At 42.2% G+C, this 19,827-nt stretch overlaps 1 protein-coding gene across 6 annotated transcripts in view; it reads right to left on the reverse strand.

Moving 5' to 3' along the window:
* Positions 1–19,827, reverse strand: part of ZNF592 (zinc finger protein 592) — a 107,313-nt gene that overhangs the window by 10,366 nt on the left and 77,120 nt on the right. For 3 of the 6 annotated variants that reach the window (XM_037911461.2, XM_037911462.2, XM_043523216.1), the window contains exons 6-9: positions 16,289–16,564; positions 14,065–14,177; positions 5,391–5,526; positions 1,325–2,128 (exon numbers count right to left, since the gene is read on the reverse strand). In XM_037911461.2, coding sequence (XP_037767389.1) covers positions 1,622–2,128; positions 5,391–5,526; positions 14,065–14,177; positions 16,289–16,564 — 1,032 coding nt within the window. In that variant the 3' untranslated portion in view covers positions 1,325–1,621. Of the gene's footprint in view, positions 1–1,324; positions 2,129–5,390; positions 5,527–7,015; positions 7,164–14,064; positions 14,178–16,288; positions 16,565–19,827 lie in introns of those variants that run through there. The other 3 variants (XM_043523218.1, XM_043523217.1, XM_043523219.1) reach the window with 3 other exon arrangements.

Raw genomic sequence — 19,827 nt, forward strand, 5'->3', positions numbered from 1 at the left:
ATCTGCTATCAAAGGAGCTAGAGTATTGGAAGCATTACAGTATGGTGCTCTCTCAGTTCAAACACATTTATGGATGCCACTCTCTCCTTTGCCTGATCATGTGTATGGAACATTCCATGCTACTGGAACGGCTGCTAGTAGTGCTATGAGACTGATTTAGTTATATGCTGCACAGAAGGATACACACACTGGTGTTAGACTGACTTTTCTTACCGTAATCACAGTATCTGCTTCAGTATCTTTTTTTCCCAAACAAGGAGCTAACAACCTACAGCAGATTAAGTACATTTCTCTTGCAGAGTTTCTCATTCCTGTGATTGAAAGTATATAGTCTGTACCACTCCAGCTGATACAGCCACAGGCAGGTTCTATTTGTCTATCCTGGGGATTTCAGCTGTCCCTGGAGTACTGGTGCATCCTCCCTAGTGCAGACAAGCAAAGCTCTTATGTGCTGCAATATGCACTGTGCAGATTATTCTTGTCTGAAACTGGGACAAACTGCACAGGTGCTAACTGAATCTTATATTGGCTCTGTCTTCAGCAGGGTTTGCAGCAGTGCAGCTACATTGGTGTCTGGCCACCAAAGGCTTTAACTGTGGCAACTCCCCAGTGTAGATGGCCTTTGTTGCTGTGTGAGATCTTGTGCTTTGTAAATCACTTACAAATACAGATGATTTAGCAATATTTTCTATAAACAATTAAAAAGATGACTGAGGCTGCAAAATAAATCTCTTTTATGGTGATTTAAATTTATAACACAACTTGATTCAATAACATTCATGGAAAGACTAGAAGATGAACCTGGCATACTTCTAGGGCAAAGATGGGCAAACTACGGCCCGGGGGCCACATCTGGCCCTCCAGACGTTTTAATCCAGCCCTTGAGCTCCCGCCAGTAAGTGGGGTCTGGGGCTTGCCCCGCCCTGGCGCTCCAGCTGGGGAGCGGGCTCGGGGTCTTGGTCCACTCTGCATGGCTCCCGGAAGCAGCGGCATATCCCTACTCCGGCTCCTATGCATAGGGGCAGCCAGAGGGCTCCACACACTGCCCCCACCTGAAGCTCCACCCCCCACAGCTCCCATTGGCCAGGAAATACAGCCAATGGGAGCTGCAGGGGCAGTGCCTGTGGACAGGGAAGCACACAGAACTGCCGGGCCGCTCCTCCACATAGGAGCTGGAGTGGGGACATGCTGCTGTTTCTGGGAGCTGCTTGAGGTAAGTGCCATCCAGAGCCTGCCACCCTGACTCCCTCCCATGCCCCAAGCCCCTGCCTCAGCAATGATCCCCCTCCCGCCCTCTGAACCCCTCGGTCCCAGCCCGGAGCACCAGGCAGAGGCAGTGCATACTCAAGGAGAGCTCATTTTCAGAAAGAAAACTGCAGCTTCAGAAAGTGCTCCTGCATCCTTAGGAGTCAGACAAGTTCCAGCGGGGATTCTTGTCCTGCTTTCTCTTTTCACCTCTGATCTGGCAGAGATTCAGTGCTATGGAGGTGGAAGCAGTTTTTATTTCCCTTACAAATTAAAAAAGTTAATGGAAAACACAGTCCAGCCCAAGAAATAAACAGGATATTTCAAAGATCTGCTTGATTCCCACCCAATATTTTGAGTAAAAATTTTTCTTTTCTTAAATCTTAGTAGCATTTGAATGATTGTTCTGACAATTGCTGCTGGAATCCTCCACGCCACACCTCTGACTGTGTGCACAAAGCACTGAGTCACTCTTGCACATTCTGCATTTCAAACTATTTTCTTCTTCCACTGTAGTGTTCATCTCTCTATTATACTCTTCATGTCCATTCTCATTTGTCTCTGTCTGTAACTTTTCCCTTTCCTCTTCCTCCTCCTCCTCCTCCTCCTCCTCTTCCTCTACTGGATCTTTTACTTTATGAACAATAAAGAGGTGCCTGTTCAGAGAGATGTGAGATGTATAACACAAGCCACAGAGCAAGCATTGAGCAGTGGAGTTGTCCGCCTTGTGCTGAGGTATGTGTTCCTGAAATTCAGTACTGATATCTGTTGCAAATCCACATTTAGCACATTTCCAATGTGCCTTCAGTTTTTTGGCTGGTGGAACTTCAGTGGTTTCCATCTGTCCTGGAGCATCTGCAGACACTCTCTTTGGAGATTTTGCCTAAAAAAAAATGTTAAAAACGTCTTTATTATTATATCCACTTAAGAGCAAGAACTTTGGCTTGCTGAATTGACTGACATGGCTACAACAATACTGGTACCTTTCCCAGACCCAAAGAAGGACTTTGTGTAGCACAAAAGCTTGTCTCTCTCACCAATAGCAGTTGGACCAATAAAAGATATTACCTCACCCACCTTTTCACCGTTAGAATTAAACAGACACCATACAGTTTAAAGGAACATGAAGGACAGGTTAAAGGCTCTCTGGAATTATCTGAAGGAGGAGATGTAGGCGGTGTGGTGCACCAGGGCAGTGAGTTCTATGCATATGGGTAGAACAGAAGGTGCAAAGATGAAAGTGGGAGAAGGACACAGGAAACAGCTGCTTGAGGTAAATGCAGGCTTAAGGAAGGCTTGGCAGGAGTTAGAAGGAGAGTAAAGAGAAATGAGAACAGGGATGGAAGACAGGTCTAGAGCTCTGAAGGGGGAAGAATTTGAACGTGATGTGGAAGACAAAGGGGTTTGAAAAGGAATGTAACATGATCAGAGGAGGGGGGAGGTATGTTATTTTATCGCTAGCATGTGGGATAGACTAGCAGGCTGAGAGGTAGAGAGGACCATAGAGGAGGCTGAAACAGCTGAGGAAAGGGATGATCAAGGCATGGAGAAGGGGTTTGGTCAAAGGGCTTCTCTAGAGACATTGTTAAGGAAAAAACAGCCTGATTTGACCAGCTGGACTGGGAAGGGGAAGAAGCTGAAGATGGCAAAGATGAATGGAAATAGGTAAGGCTGCAGAGGAGACTGGAATGTAGTCCCACTGAATGCCTCCTAGAATCATTCTCTCCTCAGCTGTGTGATCTTAGGGAAGAAAAACTGCTGGAAGCTCAGCCAGCAGGAGCAAAGACAAGCAGCTGAAGCAGAGAACTTGAGATGTGATGACGTCATCCGCTCCTGGCAGCTTTTTACAATTTTTACTCTGGACATTTTCTTCCCTCTGCTGATCGGCTGTTTGCTCCAGCTCCTTCTCAGCCTCTCCACTTCAGCCTCCCTCCCTACTCCTCTCCCCCTCTCATCTCTCTCAGCAGCTAATCCCCTCCCAACAAAACCCCACATGGCAAAATTATAAACAAAAGCAAAAGGAACCAACAAAATAACTAGCACTATCATGTCATTTGCATACTATCACAATGTTCATTCCACTTGTATATTACATCCTTTCCACCCAATCTTTTGTCTGCCTTATCTATTTAGATCTTAACCTCTTCGGGACAGGGACTGTCTCTTATTCTGCACTGGTACTGTACCTAGTACACTGGAGGTCTGGGTCTGGGTTGCAGTCCCTAAGCACTACCCCAGTGCAAATAAAAGAAACAACTGCAACTACAGCTCAGCACAAATCTACCCCACTTTTTAAGACTGTAAGGGGTTAAAAAATATAATGAAATTGGTTGAATAATTTATACAACAAATATAATTTACCCAGCTCTAACTAGGGGAAAGAAGCAGCCCTCTTTCTCCTATTGCGGGGATATTAAAAGTATTTCAATAGGAAAAAATAGTGCTTTTAAAAATGGAAGTGATGGGAGAAGAAAATAATGAAAAAATTCAAGCTAAGTTATCTGTGGGGAAATAATTTAGAATACAAATATTTAATGGAAGGGAGAAATTTGTGTGTGACAACAAAGTAAATTGGACCTGAGACTGCAGTGCAATATGGTTGTGCAAAATAAAATAAAAAATTCCTGGACTGTGTTTGTTATAGACTAGAAGGTGTAGACATTAAGGAGACGGTATTATTTAGAGCGTACATAACTATAACTAAGAGTAATGAGATAAAATACAGAGAATCTTTAGGCAGAGATCTGCGGTTCAGGAGGGGGAGTGCTCCACAATCAAATTCCTGGACTGTGTTTTGTGAGTGTGTACAAGAGAGGTGTACAGGCGTTGAGGGGGTTTTGGTGTCTTCTGTTGGCTTCTTAATTGATCATTCAAGCCAGAAAACACTGAGTTTGTACATTCTAAATACAGAGACCTCAGGAAGCGAAAAAGTTAAGGCTCATATGTCATTCTTAATTCACCCATAGGGCACATACATTTGATATTTTGGATTACTGATTAGACTTAAATGTTAATTTACTATACAGCAATGGTTCCCAAACTAGGGGTGCCGCTTGTTCAGGGAAAGCCCCTGGTGGGTTGGGCCGGTTTGTTTACCTGCCGCATCCCCAGGTTCGGCCAATCGCAGGTCCCAGCGGCCACGGTTCGCTGCTCCAGGCCAAGGGGGGGCTGCAGGAAGCGGTGGCAGCACATCCCTCGGCCCGCGCTGTTTCCTGCGGCTCCTATTGGTGGAGAACGGTGAACTACGGCCACTGGGAGCTGCGATTGGCTGAACCTGCGGATGCGGCAGGTAAACAAACGGCCCAGCCTGCCAGGGGCTTTCCCTGAACACGCGGTGCCCCTAGTTTGGGAACCATGCTATACAGCGTATTCCATGTGGGAGAGGCATTACCACTATAAATCCATTAATATTTGCTTCCAAAGTTTGAGGTTTTAAAGATCAGCCATTTTTAAGGTGTGACCCATCCCACCTACCAAAAAACAAAAAGGAAAACCAAATGTGAATAATTGTTTATAAGGTGAGAAAAGGTATTTTACTTACCCACTAACTTGATTGCTCCTTAACAATAATTTTAAAACGGCTGAACAGAAACTTTCCAGAAAAATTCTACTTTTGGCAAAGCCCCAGTACTGAAAGTTACAGCAGTAAAGCAGAATTCTGCTTTTTTTCATTAAAATTATGTAAGAGTGAAAACGGGGGTATAAATTTTGCCTCCCTAACTCTGAGTTTTGGTTCAAACACAATACTTCTGGTTGTTCTCTAACCTGCACTGTTAACTAAGACAATACTCCTGTAAATAACCCTGGCTGCACACACTAGTTTCTAGGATATAGCTCAAAAAAACCCTGTAAGTATATATAGAGGTGGCCAAACTTAATAACCCTCCAAGCTGCATAAGATAATCTTCAAAAGTTTGAGAGCCACAAGACACGCCCAACCTGCCCCAGAGGGCACTGCCTGCTGGGGCGCAGTTCTTGTGCCCTGATGCCCCCTGCGAAGCTAAAGCCCCGAGTACCACCACCCTGCTGTAGGATATAAACCCCAACCTCCCCCCGCAGTCTGGTAGGTGGATAATGCGGGGGAGGAGGGGGGTAGAGGACTTCACAAGCCACTATTTATTTTTCAGTATAACCATGTAAATTACTTTTGTTGAGTCACACTCTGGAGCTTTTGCTTTGGACATCTGGGACAGGTCTGGGTTTTTGATGCCATGCATGAGGCTGATGTGATTCTCCAGCATGGAAGGCTGAGGAAATGTCCGATTTTCATCTGTGCAGAACCTTAAAAAAATAAAGGAAGAAAGGTTTCAGAGTAACAGCCGTGTTAGTCTGTATTCGCAAAAAGAAAAGGAGTACTTGTGGCACCTTAGAGACTAACCAATTTATTTGAGCATAAGCTTTCGTGAGCTACAGCTCAGAAAGTTACTAGTGAAGTGAAAAGCACACTTCTGCTGATTTAATTGCAGGCAGCCTGTTGGTAATGCAGAATTGTGAGTCAGTAAGAAATGTCACTGGCTACAGATAAAGGTGTTTTTAGTCTCCGAATTCTGACTAATTAGATCATCTCAGAAGATGCAGGAGTGCTCCTACATTACACAGCATTTTATTATTTATTAGCATCTCTGACAAAATACTTCATCTACTTAAAGTTACGTTTGCTACAGTAAGTAACCAGCAAGATTCCCAAGTATGAAAGGTACTGAAATGACAAATAATGAGTATCACAGAGTAGCGGTGTTAGTCTGTATCCAAAAAGCAACAAGGAGTGTGGTGGCACGATAATCCATTCTTTTATATTCCAGTAGCAAACTAGAGGCCCCAACTGAGATCAGGGCCCCACTGTGCTAGGTCCTGTACAAACAGTCCCTGCCTCAAAGCATTTACAATGGATAATGATTGGCTGCCATGATGAATTGGAGGAACCATCTGTGGGCAGGGTGTATTGTGATGTGAAAATATGTGGCTTGGAGGTCAAGGACTAAGAACCAGTCTCCCCGTTCCAGTGCTAGGATAACGGTGGAGAGGGTAACCATCTTGAAGTGTTGCAGTTTGACAAATTTGTTTAGGTTTCAAAGGTCTAGGATCGGTCTTCACCCACCAGATTTCTTTTGGATCAGAAAATAATGGGGATAAAAACCCTACCGCCTGTGCTGAGATGGGACTGGCTCTATGTCTCCCAGTTGCACAAGGTGGTTTATTTCTTCTTGTAGAATGCGTACGTGAGAAGGGTCGCTAAAGAGGGACAGGAAGGGAGCATGGGTGGGTGGGATAGATAGGAATGGGATGGACGATCCTTCCTTGATGATCTTTAGAACCCACTTGTCTGAGGTAATTAGCTGCCATGATGGAAAGAAAGGGTCTAGATGGTCACCAAACTGGTGGAATGTTGGAGATAGTTTTTGTGACTGGACCAGGGGGAGGGTTCTCAGGGCCTCAACGACACCTTCAAAATTGTTTGGCCAAAGATGCGTGAGAGGTAGCCCCTTGAGGAGTTGTATGTCTACGCTTGGTAGGGGATTTCTGTTGTACTGTTGATTGGGAGTGTACTGTGGTGGTCAGGATTGCAGGGGACGTTGACATTTCCCCAGTTGTCTCTTCAGCGCTACTGGGTAAATGTCGAGAGAGTGGAGAGTTGCTAGAGAGCCCTTAAGGGAGTGTAGGGATTCATTCATATGCACTGCAAATAATTTTGGGCTCTCAAAGGTATGTTCTCGATGATGGTTTATACCTTCTTAGGGAGGCTGGAGATGTGCAAGCAGGATGCCTGCCTCAGGACTACGGCAGTTGCGATGGAATGGGCCTCAGCATCTGTGAAGTCCAAGAAAGTCTGTAAAGCTCTATGGCCCAAATGGTATCCTTTGGATATGAGTGCCTGGAGTTGCTCCTTTTTGTCATCAGGAAAAGTCTTGGCAGAGTTTCTATATTTTGGAATAATTGAGATAATTGTATTTGGCCATGAGAGCCTCTTAGTTGTATATTCAGAATTGGAGCATAGCGGATGAATAAGCTTTGCAGCCAAATAGAACCAATTGCTTCCAATCCCTGTCATAAGGGGTGGATCGAGGTTGGCATTGACAAGTAAGGAATTTGGAGTGGGGCGAGAAAAAAGAAATTCCATGTCCTTTGCAGGACCATACTATTTTTTTGTCTGCCCACTTGCAGGTTGGTGGGATGGACGCTGGGTCTGTCATAGCACCTTGGCAGGATCGAGAAGGTCCTCATTAACTGGGAGGGCTATTTTGGAGGAGGAGGATGTCTGCGGGATGTCGAGCAGTTTATACTGTTGTTCTTTCACTTCCTCCAAAGGAATCTGGAGGGAGTCTGCTATCCTGCGAAACAGCACCTGAATGTGTTTAAAGTTGTTGGCTGACGTAGGGGGTGGAGCCAGGATAGCCTCATCAGGGGAAGAGGAGGAGAAATGGAGTGGCAGTGGAACTTCTTCCTCTGGTTTTTCTTCCTCATCCACTATAGGGAGAGGCTCAGTCTTTGGTGGTCGAGAGACCGATGGAGATGCCGAATGTGTAGGCCTTTGGCTTTGCTCCATGGGAGGCTTCTCAAACTGTACTCTATACATGGCCCACAGTATTTATTAATGGCCCAGAGTATTTATTAATACTTGGGGGTGGGGTGGGGTGGGGGGGGAAATAGCTGTGCATCTCTCTCTCTATCAGTGTTACAGAGGGCGAACAATTTATGAGTTTACCCTGTATAAGCTTTATACAGGGTAAAATGGATTTATTTAGGGTTTGGACCCCATTGGGAGTTGGGCATCTGAGTGTTAAAGGCAGGAACACTTCTTAAGTTGCTTTCAGTTAAGTCTGCAGCTTTGGGGTACGTGGTTCAGACCCTGGGTCTGTGTTGCAGCAGAGTAGCGTGTCTGGCTCAGCAAGACAGGATGCTGGAGTCCCAAGCTGGCAGGGAAAGCAGGGGCAGTAGTAGTCTTGGCACAGTTGGCAGTTCCAAGGGGGTTTCTGTGATCCAGCTCGTCACAGTGGCGTAGAACATAAATTGTTCGCTCTCTATAACACTGATAGAGAGGTATGCACAGCTGTTTGCCCCCCATCCCCCAGGGATTAATATATACTCTGGGTTAATTAATAAGTAAAAGTGATTATATTAAATACAGAAAGTAGGATTAAAGTGGTTCCAAGTAGTAACACAGAACAAAGTGAATTACCAAGCAAAAGAAAATAGAACACGCAAGTCTATGTCTAAGAAAACTGAATACAGATAAAAACCTCACCCAGTAAGCTTCCTTTTACAGACTAGTCTCCTTCTAGTCTGGGTCCAGCAGTCACTCACACCCCCTGTAGTTACTGTCCTTTGTTCCAGTTTCTTTCAGGTATCCTTAGGGGTGGAGAGGCTATCTCCTTAGCCAGCAGAAGACAAAATGGAGGGGTCTCCCAGGGATTTAAATAGACTTTCTCCTGTAGGTGGACACCCTCCTCTCCCCCTGTGTAGAATCCAGCTACAAAATGGAGTTTTGGAGTCACATGGACAAGTCACATGTCCATGTATGACTGAGTTTCTTACCAGCCAAGCCACATGCCTGGGAAAGCTCACATGTGGATTGGCATCTTCAAGTTCCATTGTCCATTAAGTGCTTCTTGACTGGCCATTTAATTTGCACATTCCTTTCTCGAGAGACTGACCAAATGCTTACTAAGGCTACTTAGAAATCAAGCCAGTACACAGCCAATATTCATAACTTTGAATACAAAAATGATACATGCATACAAATAGGATGAATAGATTCAGTAGATCATAACCTTCACAGAGATATGTTACATGGCAAATGTAGCATAAAACATATTCCAGTTATATCATTCATATACACACACACACACTCATAAGCATATTTCCATAAAGCCTTATGGGGGGCACCATCACAATAGCATTTTACACAGACTTCACACTGATTTTCCACAAGTGTACCTGAGTACACAAGGTGCAAGGCCACGAAGTGTTAGCCAACATTCATGTTTGGTTAGTCTATACCATATTATATGAATCCCGGGTTAGCTGTAAGAGCTAAACTGACTTTTATTTTTCCTGAATTCTGTTCACTCATGCTAAGCTGCATCCCACAATACCCTGCAATAGTACAACTGACCATAAACATATAATAAATTTGTCAAACTGAAGGTATCTTCATTCTATGTCTTAGTACAAGCTAGGGAGGTACCTTCACAGACCAGTACCTGGAATAGTAGTGTCCAAAACAAAAATAAAGAAAGGTACAGAACAAGTTAAGGAAATGGGATAAAACGATGGGCTGGATTTTAATGATGGGTAAAGGGTTTTGTAACTTGTAAAATCATCCTATAAATACTCCTAGCTGAAATGTGTAACTTTGGGAGCACTCTGTCTGTGTAAGATGAAGGTAACAGCACTGCACAAGACAAGACAGCTTCCCAGAGACTGGTATCACATTGAAACTTTTCCTTGTACTATAGCATTATTGAGTTTTAGTCATAAACCTGACTGATACTGGCTATTTTGTCTCTTGAATATCAGGGTGGATAAAAATCAATGATTTAAAAAAAAAAATCAAATTTTTTAAATTTAAATTGGATTTTTTTGATAAAATGCTTTTTGAGGGAAAAACCTATCTAAAGATAGTTTTAATTAAGATACATTATAGCTCAAAGATATCTCATCACGGAATAGGGATTATAAATTCTAAATCTATAGTATGAGACAATATATTCATGTAATGTTTAAGAAAAGTTTTGTAAATGAGTTCCAATAGTTCACCGATTAGAGACCCAATCTTATGGGGTTCCAGAGGCTTCTGTATAGATTATTTAAGTTACTCTATCTACCCAAAGGGACTCAGTGCTCAGTCTAGAAGATACCATCAGAGATGCTTAGTTTTGCAGTTCTCAAACCGTGGATTTGTGTCTCCAGAGATAACGTGCTTGTTAACAGCAAAAATGTTTTTAAATAAATACATAATATATAGAGGTGAGAAATGACAGACCTCAACCCTATTGACCCTCTGCAAATTTGTGTATACAGAGTTAATCCCTTACCTCTCTCTAAAAGTGCAAAGTTTCAAAAAGTTCAATGAATAGAAGATTGTTGGGGACGGAATAGATCTGGACAAGGAGAAGAAGTCTGGAGATAAATGTGAGAAGGGAAGGAGAGGCAGGAGAAACAAAAGTGAAACTGTTTGAGCAGCATATTCCAGAAGTCTTGAGGTCTTTCTGAGTGTAGCCTTCATTGATTTGAGATCTACCATACCATTCTCTCACTAGAAGGGAAAACCTATAATGGCAGCAGACCATAAAAGAGACCCAGTTTGGGAATATTTTAATGAAGTTCCTCTACCTGTGGGTAAGACAGGCATGTGTGAAAAATGCAACCAGTGCAACAAAGAAATGCAAGGCCTGATTGCCCGAATGAAACATCATCATGAGAAGCGTTCCTTCTCAGGAGGAAGCTGCGTTGAAGATGATGAAAGGAACATGTCTGAACATGCAGAATCTTCAGGTTGGTAAACTTTTTTATTTCATCCTTCTTTCTTAAGGACTGCCTGTCTTCCTTCTGGACTATTCTTGAATTCTCATGTTTGAGCAAAAAATATAGGTGTTACTCTATGGTACTATCATTTTAGATGCAGTTGTGATAAAAAATAAATAGCTGAAATAGGCAGATCTTCCTTTTACAATTTCACCTTTAAAGTAGTACTGAGTGTCAGTGAATGCAATGAGCAGTACTAAATGAGCAGTATGGTAATAATAATTAAATAACTGAATTGACTTAGGAGAATCTATCCTCAACATACAGGATTCTGAAGACTATCCACCTTCAAGATCACCATCATTTTCTATAGTTTCAGAGTTATCTGCTAATGATAGTGTTTCAGTCACATCATGTATGTCACATAGCCACAATATATCACCTGTAGCAAAAAGGAAAAAAAATCTCCATCATCCAGAAACAACCACGGAGAAGTTGGTGATAAGAACCGGCACATTACAAAAAGAGATAATTGTTGAAAAAATTGCCCGGTTTCTTTATGCAACGAACTCTCCTTTCCGTATGATTGAGAACCCACACTTCATTAACATGGTTCAGTCATTAAGACCAGGATACAGTCCACCCAACAGAGCAAATGTCACAGGCAAATTGCTGGATAAAGTGTATGAAAGAGAAATTGAGCAGTGTGCAAAAGGTCTAGAGGGTAAAATTGTTAACCTGAGTCTTGATGGGTGGAGCAATGTCCACAATGATCCTGTTGTATGTGCTTGTGTGACAACAGAAGAAGAGAATGTCTTCCTTACAGATACAATTGATACATCAGGAAATCCACACACAGCAGAATATTTACAAGAAGTAGCAGTAAAAGCTATAACAAACTGTGAAAAAAAATTTCAAATTTCTATTATGCAGCTTGGTTACAGACAATGCTGCAAATGTATCCAAGATGAGAAGAAACTATTTAGAAGAGAGTGAAGAGTCCCAAGTTAATAACATACAATTCCGGTGCTCATTTGATGCACCTCCTAGCCAAATACTTCAGTGTTCCAGAAATAAAGGCTAATGTTGTTGAAATTGCAAAATACTTCCGTAACAACCACTTTGCAGCAGCTGCTCTGAAAAAAGTGGGAGGAACCAAGCTAACTATCCCCCAAGACGTGCGATGGAACTCAGGAGTGGACTGTTTTGAGCACTATATCAAGAACTGGCCTAAACTGATGACAGTTTGTGAACAAAATCATGAAAACATAGATGGCACTGGGTCACAGCCAAAGTGCTCAACATTGGGCTTAAGAGAAACGTTGAACACATGCTGAGTACCCTGAAGCCTATTTCTGTAGCCTTGAACAAAATGCAGGGAAACAGCTGTTTTATTGCTGATGCTGCTGAAATTTGGAAGGAACTGAGAGAGATCTTAAAAAGATGACAGAGTTAAATTACAAGCATTAAAAAAACAAATGGGACAAGCACTGTCTCCAGCTCATTCTCTTGCAAATATTCTCAATACTCAATTCTCAATATTCAATAAGGGTCAAATCTTAACTGCTGAAGAACAGGAGTTGGCTATGACACTGACATCTGGCAATCATCCCTCCGTAATGCCAACTATAATAAACTTCAGAGCTAAGGGTGAACCATTCAAGAAAGTTTGCTGATGATGTTTTAAAGAAAGTCACACCAGTGAACTGGTGGAAGTCACTTAAGCACTTGGATTCAGGGACTGTTGAAGTGATAATCTCACTTTTAACAGTAGTAGCTTCTTCTGATGGCGTAGAAAGAATATTTTCTTCCTTAGGAAGAATTCATTCCAAGTTGAGAAATCATTTGGGACCCGAAAAAGCAGGAAAGCTTGTTTTCTTTTCCAGATTATGAACAAACAGGACAATGAAGGTGAAAATGACTGAATTAGCTGCAGAAGCCAATATAGTCAATTTAATTTTTGTTTTTTAAATAGTTCATTTAAGTATTTTAGTTACAATTTTAAGAAAAACAAACCTGATTTTAAAATACTTGAAAGTTTAACTAAATTCAAAAAATCATATGCTTGTTTTGTTAAAATATTACGTGTTTGCTGTTGAAGAAAAAAATCCAGAATACAGAATGTTGTTGTTTTCGTTTAATAAAACAATTTAAATGTCTGTCTGGTGATGTTCTCCTCCTAATACAGCATGGCAAGAAAATCCTCCAAATATTAATGAGTAAGCTGTTGAATTGGAGATATTTATGAAGTCATTGGGAGGTGAACTATCTGCTTCAATTACTTTTGGTAAATGAAATAACCAATCATTCATTTTCTGTTATAGCTGTAAAACTAATCTGAAAAGTTTTCAAAATAAATCACTTTAAAAATGTATAGTGTGTACCTTCTAAAAATGAAACCTACATCTATCTCTGAGTTGTGAAGAATATGTATTAAGGTTATAACAATCAACAGCAGTGCACTTTTATGGAGAAATCCATGATTAAAGCGAGTCTTCCTGACTAGTGATTTAAATCAATTTGATTTAAATCAAATTCACCCTGTTGAATACACTTCAGAATGAACCAAAGGGTGGCCAAGCAACTGACCATACAATTTATCAACAGGAGAATCAGGCCCAGTGTTTCACTGGCCATTCTGCAGGTGTGTGAGACTGTACTCTCAGATACATCTGTAGAACTCAGTTTTAAACCTCACCCCAAGTCTCCAGCAAAACTGCAATCAAAACGAAGGACCTATCTTAGCCAAAAAGTCACTTATGTCTAACCTATTCCTCTTCTTACTCTTCCACAGTGTAATTGGAAAAAGTACAAGGAAGTGTTATTTACTCCTTCTCATAACACAAGAACTGGGGGTCACTAAATGAAATTAATAGGCAGCAGGTTTAAAATGAACAAAAGGAAGCATTTCTTCACACAATGCACAGTCAACCTGTGGAACTCTTTGCCAGAGGATGTTGTGAAGGCCAAGACTATAACAGGGTTCAAAAAAGAACTAAAATAAATTAATGAAGGATAAGTCCATCAATGGCTATTAGCCAGGATGGGCAGGGATGGTGTCCCTAGCCTCTGTTTGCCCAAAGATGGGAATGGGCAACAGAGGATGGATCACTTAATGACTACCTGTTTTGTTCATCCCCTCTGGGGCACCTGGCACTGGCCACTGTCAGAAGACAGGATACTGGGGTAGCTGGACCTTTGGTCTGATCCAATAGGGCCGTTCTTATATTATGTTCTTATGTAATTTACATTCTAGAGTAGACAGGAGAAGACATGATCTATTACAAAGGGCTTTTAAACATGAAAGACGAACTAATCTGTGGAAAAGCTTGGAAAGCAGTGTTGGGTACTCACCAGCAAGTGTAAACTTTCTTTGCTGTGTCATGGTTATTGCGAATGTGTCTGCCCAGACTGCTGAAGTCGTTGAACGAATGCTCACACTGCCGACAGGGATATCTCTTCACAGACTAGCAGAAGAACAGAAACATCTTTTAACAACTGAAGCCAGCTAGCTCCTTTTGTCTACTTGACTCAAATGAAGGGATGAATAGCAAGGGAGACGCACAGTGCCTACACCCAGAGAGAAACCCCTTTAACTGAGGTACCTCAAAAGAACAATTTCAAGATTTTTGGGATCCCCAAGTTAGCCAGCCTGAAAGTGGGCTGTCCTCATTGATCTCACCTTTAAACAGGTAAAGATCAGAAGCAGCTCAAGAACAATCTGACTTTTAAAAAAAAGTATTATTAATTACTTCTGCTACTGGGTACTGATTTAACTCTCTTCACTTATTGGTGACAAGAAGAAACATCCTCATGCTCCTGAAGAGAGGGGGGAATTGATGAGAGTTTCCTCCTTAACGACAGAAGACCACCCTTACTGCTGAAGGAAGAAGATCTGGTTTAACTAGAAGACCTGTAGGGATAGGACACCATTATCTGCAAGCCCAGACAGCCACCTTGGAGTCAAGAGATAAGGTCCTTGATAGAAAAAGAGGCTGACTTCACCATAGGATTCTATGTGAAATTAATCCATTGACCACCATCGCACTCCTGTGCCCATCCTACACCCAGTCCTCTCAAAACTATGTGCTTCTCTGGTCCGCACCAGCTCTTTGTGCTAATGCTGGGAGGGGAGAGGGAAAAGTATCACCTTCTCCTGTCTCTTCCCTTCTCAGAGAAGGGGATGAAAGCAGGCACTGGCAAGACTCAAAACCACCTACCCATTCTCTTCTCCCAACAGCAGCACCAGGAAAAACAGCAGCCCCAAGGTAGCATTAGCATCACACTATGAGCCATATCCATTAATGACTTCAAATCCCCCTATACATTTGTTTTCTATCTGGCATCCTTCACGGTGTAAATCTGTTTGGGATTACACCCTTGTTATTATCTGCATTTGCCAGAGTTAAATCTCATCACATACATTAGCTCATTTCTAAAAAAACAAAAACAAAAACAAAAAAATCTTCAATACTTAATGAGTATTTCCATTCCCCTTATCAAATGGGACAATCTACCACTCCCATCTTTCCCCTTCTTGTATTTATGAAATGGGACAATCCAGACCTTCTTGGTCGCTGTTCACAGGGCTCCAGTTACGTGAGACTCAGCACATTAATGACTCAGTACATTTACCTTGAGGTATTAAGAGTTTGGCTGTACACGAAAACCTGGCCTATGTTTTGTCAATGAGCTGGTGCTAGCCCTGAAAAGCCCATTCTAACACCAATCTGTGTAAAAACCCATGTCAATAGAACACAAGATTTTAGGCACACAAAAGTGAGAAAATTCAGATTTATGGTTCCTAAAGCAACCTCACCTCTGCACCTTGCACAAATTCATTACAACAGAGTCTCTCAGGGTTAGATACCTAACAGCAGACAATTCCCCATACTGTTTAGCAAATAATAAAATATATCGAGGAAGTCCCTTTTCCTCTTCATCTTTAAATGCATATATAGATGGAGGACAGTCTCCATCTGAACTACAATGTTGCTTCCAATTACTTTTACTCAAATTGCTATCTATGTTGTGCTGAGTTGATTAGCAGAGTGGAACTGCTATTGTCATGGACAGATCACAGTGCTAAGCGAAGAGTATTGGCAGCTGCTGAGGGAAACCGCAAACACAAGCCAACAGCAATCAATACAAAACCTGGAATCCCAGCCAGTGTAGCTGTCATACCAGTGACTAGAACAGATACAGCTCTCCATTCATTTACCAAAGTATGTGGAAAAGGAAACTGGATGTGACATGCAGTGAGGGAAGGAGCAGAGGAAAGGGTGACATGCCAAAGAATAGATCATACTATTCAAATGGACCCAATATGCTGACAGCAGGTCAGGTCAATGTTTTGTTTCTGGCTATGCTTTCACTCCAACAGTGCTGGTGAACAGCTACTGGGTTTCCATTTGATCAAAATATTAATGACTAGTAGTTCTATTGCCAAAAGCTTATAAACAGGAAGAAACATGCCTGAAATACTTAGTCCTGCCTTGAATGCAGGGGACTAGACTAGATGACCTCGAGGTCCCTTCCAGTTCTATGATTCTATGAAAGGTATCATTTGGTTCCTTACCTTTCCATGGCTTTTCTTCATATGGGACACATAGTTTTCCCGATCAGGGTTCCATTGTGAACACTCTCTACAAGTCCAACCAACACTTTTCAAGATGGGTTTTGATTCTGAGTTGTTTTCCACTCTTGTGTCCTTCCTTGGCAAAGCAGTGTGGGAAGTGCCATTGGCTACTGACAACTCCTTTGGTGGTGCAAGAACTTGGCTGCTGGACGTTGTCTGAGGCTTCTGTCGAAGGTTAGAGACATCCTCAGGATATGGGGGGACCCCATGAACAGCCTGATTAGTAATAAGGGAATTGAGCATCAGAATCAAAAACAGTTTAAACAACATAGCACTGAGGTACTCCTAAATCCCCACCAAGCTTCTGCCCCTGAAATAGGCTAGAAAGTTCTGCCTGACAGAAGAGTTGTTCGAGTAGCATTGCTAATAATTTATAAAAATACAACACTTCTATACTTGGCTCCCCATCTTGAGATCGTAACATGCCTTATGAACATGAATAAATTAATCCCCACTACCCTGCTAGGTAGGTCAGTGTTGTTAAATCATTTTTAATATGAGGAAATTCAGGCACATGGAAGTGCAGTGACTAGAGCGCAGAGCCAGTAAAAGAACCCGGATCTCATAATTCCCAGTCTTGTGTCTTAATCATTCATTCAAAGGCACAAAAGGTCTTCAAATAATTGATTCCATTTTCTAATCATCAAGCAAAAGCACTTTACAATAGTTAGCTAACGGTACAAACAACATTTGGAAGATCATTAAGTGGTCCACCGAGACCCTCAGCAGTTTTCAAGTGGTGCGTGGAAAAAAAGTTTGAGAACCACTGCAATATAGTATGAACAACTTGCCAGGTGCATTATGGGGCTGGGGATTTGCCACTCCCCATGTAATGTGATGAACCAATACAAACAAAATAGGATGAACCAAACCCCTTCTTTTTATGTAAACGTAATGTACAAGGAAAGTAATCACAGAAAATATGAAATACCAGTAGAAACAGAAATGTTTCTAAATGGAATAGGTTTCCCACTTTTCAATCTGTCCTCATCAGCTCTTTAAAAATCTTCCCTCTTAGTTACACGTGAAATATTTAAAACATTTGCGCTTTTTTTTTTGCTTCAATATAAAACAACTGCCAATCAACCTGTGACATTATTGACATAACCTGTGACCGTATAGATCATTGTTGCAACCACTGTTATATATCTGCAGCAAATATTGTACAAAGGTTGTCGTGTAAGGTGTCTATGGAAAGGTTATGATTTGTTGGGCATGATTATGCTGTCTGTATGTGGGTATCATTTTTGTAGCTGAAGTTATGAATATTGGCTATGTACTTGTATCTCAATGTGTTTTCATTCTAAGTAACCTCAGTGAAGCACTTGGTCAGCTTCTTGAGAATATTCTCAGTAAGTGCCCAATCAAAAACCACTTAACTAACAATGGACTTTGGGAGACGCCACATCTGAGCTTTCCTGGGAACGTTCAAACTAACATGTAAACAATGGAGTTGGCCTGTAAAGAACCGAGTCATGCATGGACATGTGACTTGCCCAAGTGACTCCAAACTCCATCTTGCTGCTGTGATCTTCCACAGGGAGACAATATAAAAGGCCCTGAAAACCGCCCCGTGTTGTCTTCAATCCTGCTTCTGACCTCTAGAGGGACTTTGCTACAATCTGAAGCTCTGAACAAAGGACTGAATGATCCATCCCAGCTGTGGATGTACTCCAGAGACTTGATTTGAACCTGCAGTTTACTCCGTCACTGCTACAAGCCTGAACCAAGAACTTTGCCATTACGGTTTGTAATTGATTCCATTTAGCCAATTCTAGCGCTCATCTATCTCTTTCATTTTATGAATAAACCTTTAGATTCTAAAAGATTGGCAACAGTGTGATTTGTGGGTAAGATCTGACTTGTATATTGTCCTGGGTCTGGGGCTTGGTCCTTTGGGATTGAGAGAACTTTTTTTCTTTTACTGGGGTATTGGTTTTCATAACCAGTCATCCCCATAAGAAGTGGCACTGGTGGTGATACTGGAAAACTGGAGTGTCTAAGGGAATTGCTTGTGTGACTTATGGTTAGCCAGTGGGGTAAAACCAAAGTCCTCTCTGTTTGGCTGGTTTGGTTTGCCTTAATAGTAAAGGAACTCCAGCTTTAGGCTGTAACTGCCCTGCTCTAAGCAATTTGTCCTGAATTGACACTCTCAAGGAGTGTCCCACCAAAGGCAGCATTGTTTTTGTTTTTTTTTTTTCTAAATACCGTCTCAAGAGATAGAACAAACAACAGATGAGGTACCTGGCTGTATCATTACCTGATCTACTTAAAAATGTCAGTGCTGTAAAAAGAGAGGTTACTGATCTTGTCTAGTAACTGGAGTTCTTTGAGATGTGTGATCCCTGGGTAGTATTCCACTGTGAGGGTATGCATGTCTTCCACGCACCTGAGACAGGAAGATTTTTGCGTGAAGTGTCTGTTAGGCTTTGTCTACACTGGCAAGTGAAAGGCAAAACTTTTGTTTTTCAGGAGGTGTTAAATAAACACAAAAACAAAAGTTCTGTCGACGACAAGCGCTGGTATGAATAGCGCTTTGTCAGCAGGAGCGCTCTCTTGCCAACAATGCTAATGCCGCTCGTTGGGGGTGGAAGTTTTTGTCGTTAAGAGAGCTCTTTCCTGCCGACAAACAGCGGCTACTCTATGCGCCTTTTAGCAGCATGGCTGTAGCGGCACAGCCATGTCGCTAAAAGTTGCGTAGTGTAGACATAGCCTTAGTCTGTACCCGCGCTCCTCCTCTCCTCATGCTCTGGACTGAGGGCAGAAGGGGTGATGTGGACCAACAGCCAAGAGGTTCTTTCTCTACCACAAGTAATAAGTACAGAATCTGAAGCAGAGAGAAAGAAGGGCGGGTAGTGGAATACAGATAGTGACCACAGAACTCAAAAACTCCACTTGCTATAAAAGGTAAATAATGCTGCTTCTGTGAGTGCTGGTTCCTATGTGTATTCCACTGTGGGTGACTGAGAAGCAGAGCCCATTTAGGAGAAGGGTGAGAGAACCTACGTGGTATTGATGACTCAAGTACCATCAATCTAAAGGATGCATTTGCTGCAGAGGCTTGAATAGTGAATAATGTCTTGTGAAGGCAAGTATAGAGCTCTATACTGTTGCCTTACAGATATCAATAAGAGGCACTTCATGAAGTGAGGCTAGGGAAGCTGCCTTGACTCTGGTAGAGTGGGCCCTCACACCTTGAGGGGGAGAGCTATCAGCTGACTGATAGAGCAGAATACAGCTTGAAATCCACTTGGAAAATCTCTGAGAAGAGATCGCTTGTCCCTTCATCCATTCTGCCAATCCAGGCAATTTCCTAAACGAATCTGTTCTTTGTAAGTAAATGCCAATGCCCAGCACACACCCAGGGAAAAGAGGCTCTTCTCCTCTCTTCATTAGTCACACGTGGCTTCGGCAAAGAGTGGTGTATTGTCTGGTTTAGATGAAAGGCGGAAGAATTTTGGGTGTAGTCTCCATGAACC

This window comes from Chelonia mydas, chromosome 10, assembly GCF_015237465.2.
Source record: "Chelonia mydas isolate rCheMyd1 chromosome 10, rCheMyd1.pri.v2, whole genome shotgun sequence".
In the NCBI taxonomy this organism is placed as follows: domain Eukaryota; kingdom Metazoa; phylum Chordata; order Testudines; family Cheloniidae; genus Chelonia; species Chelonia mydas.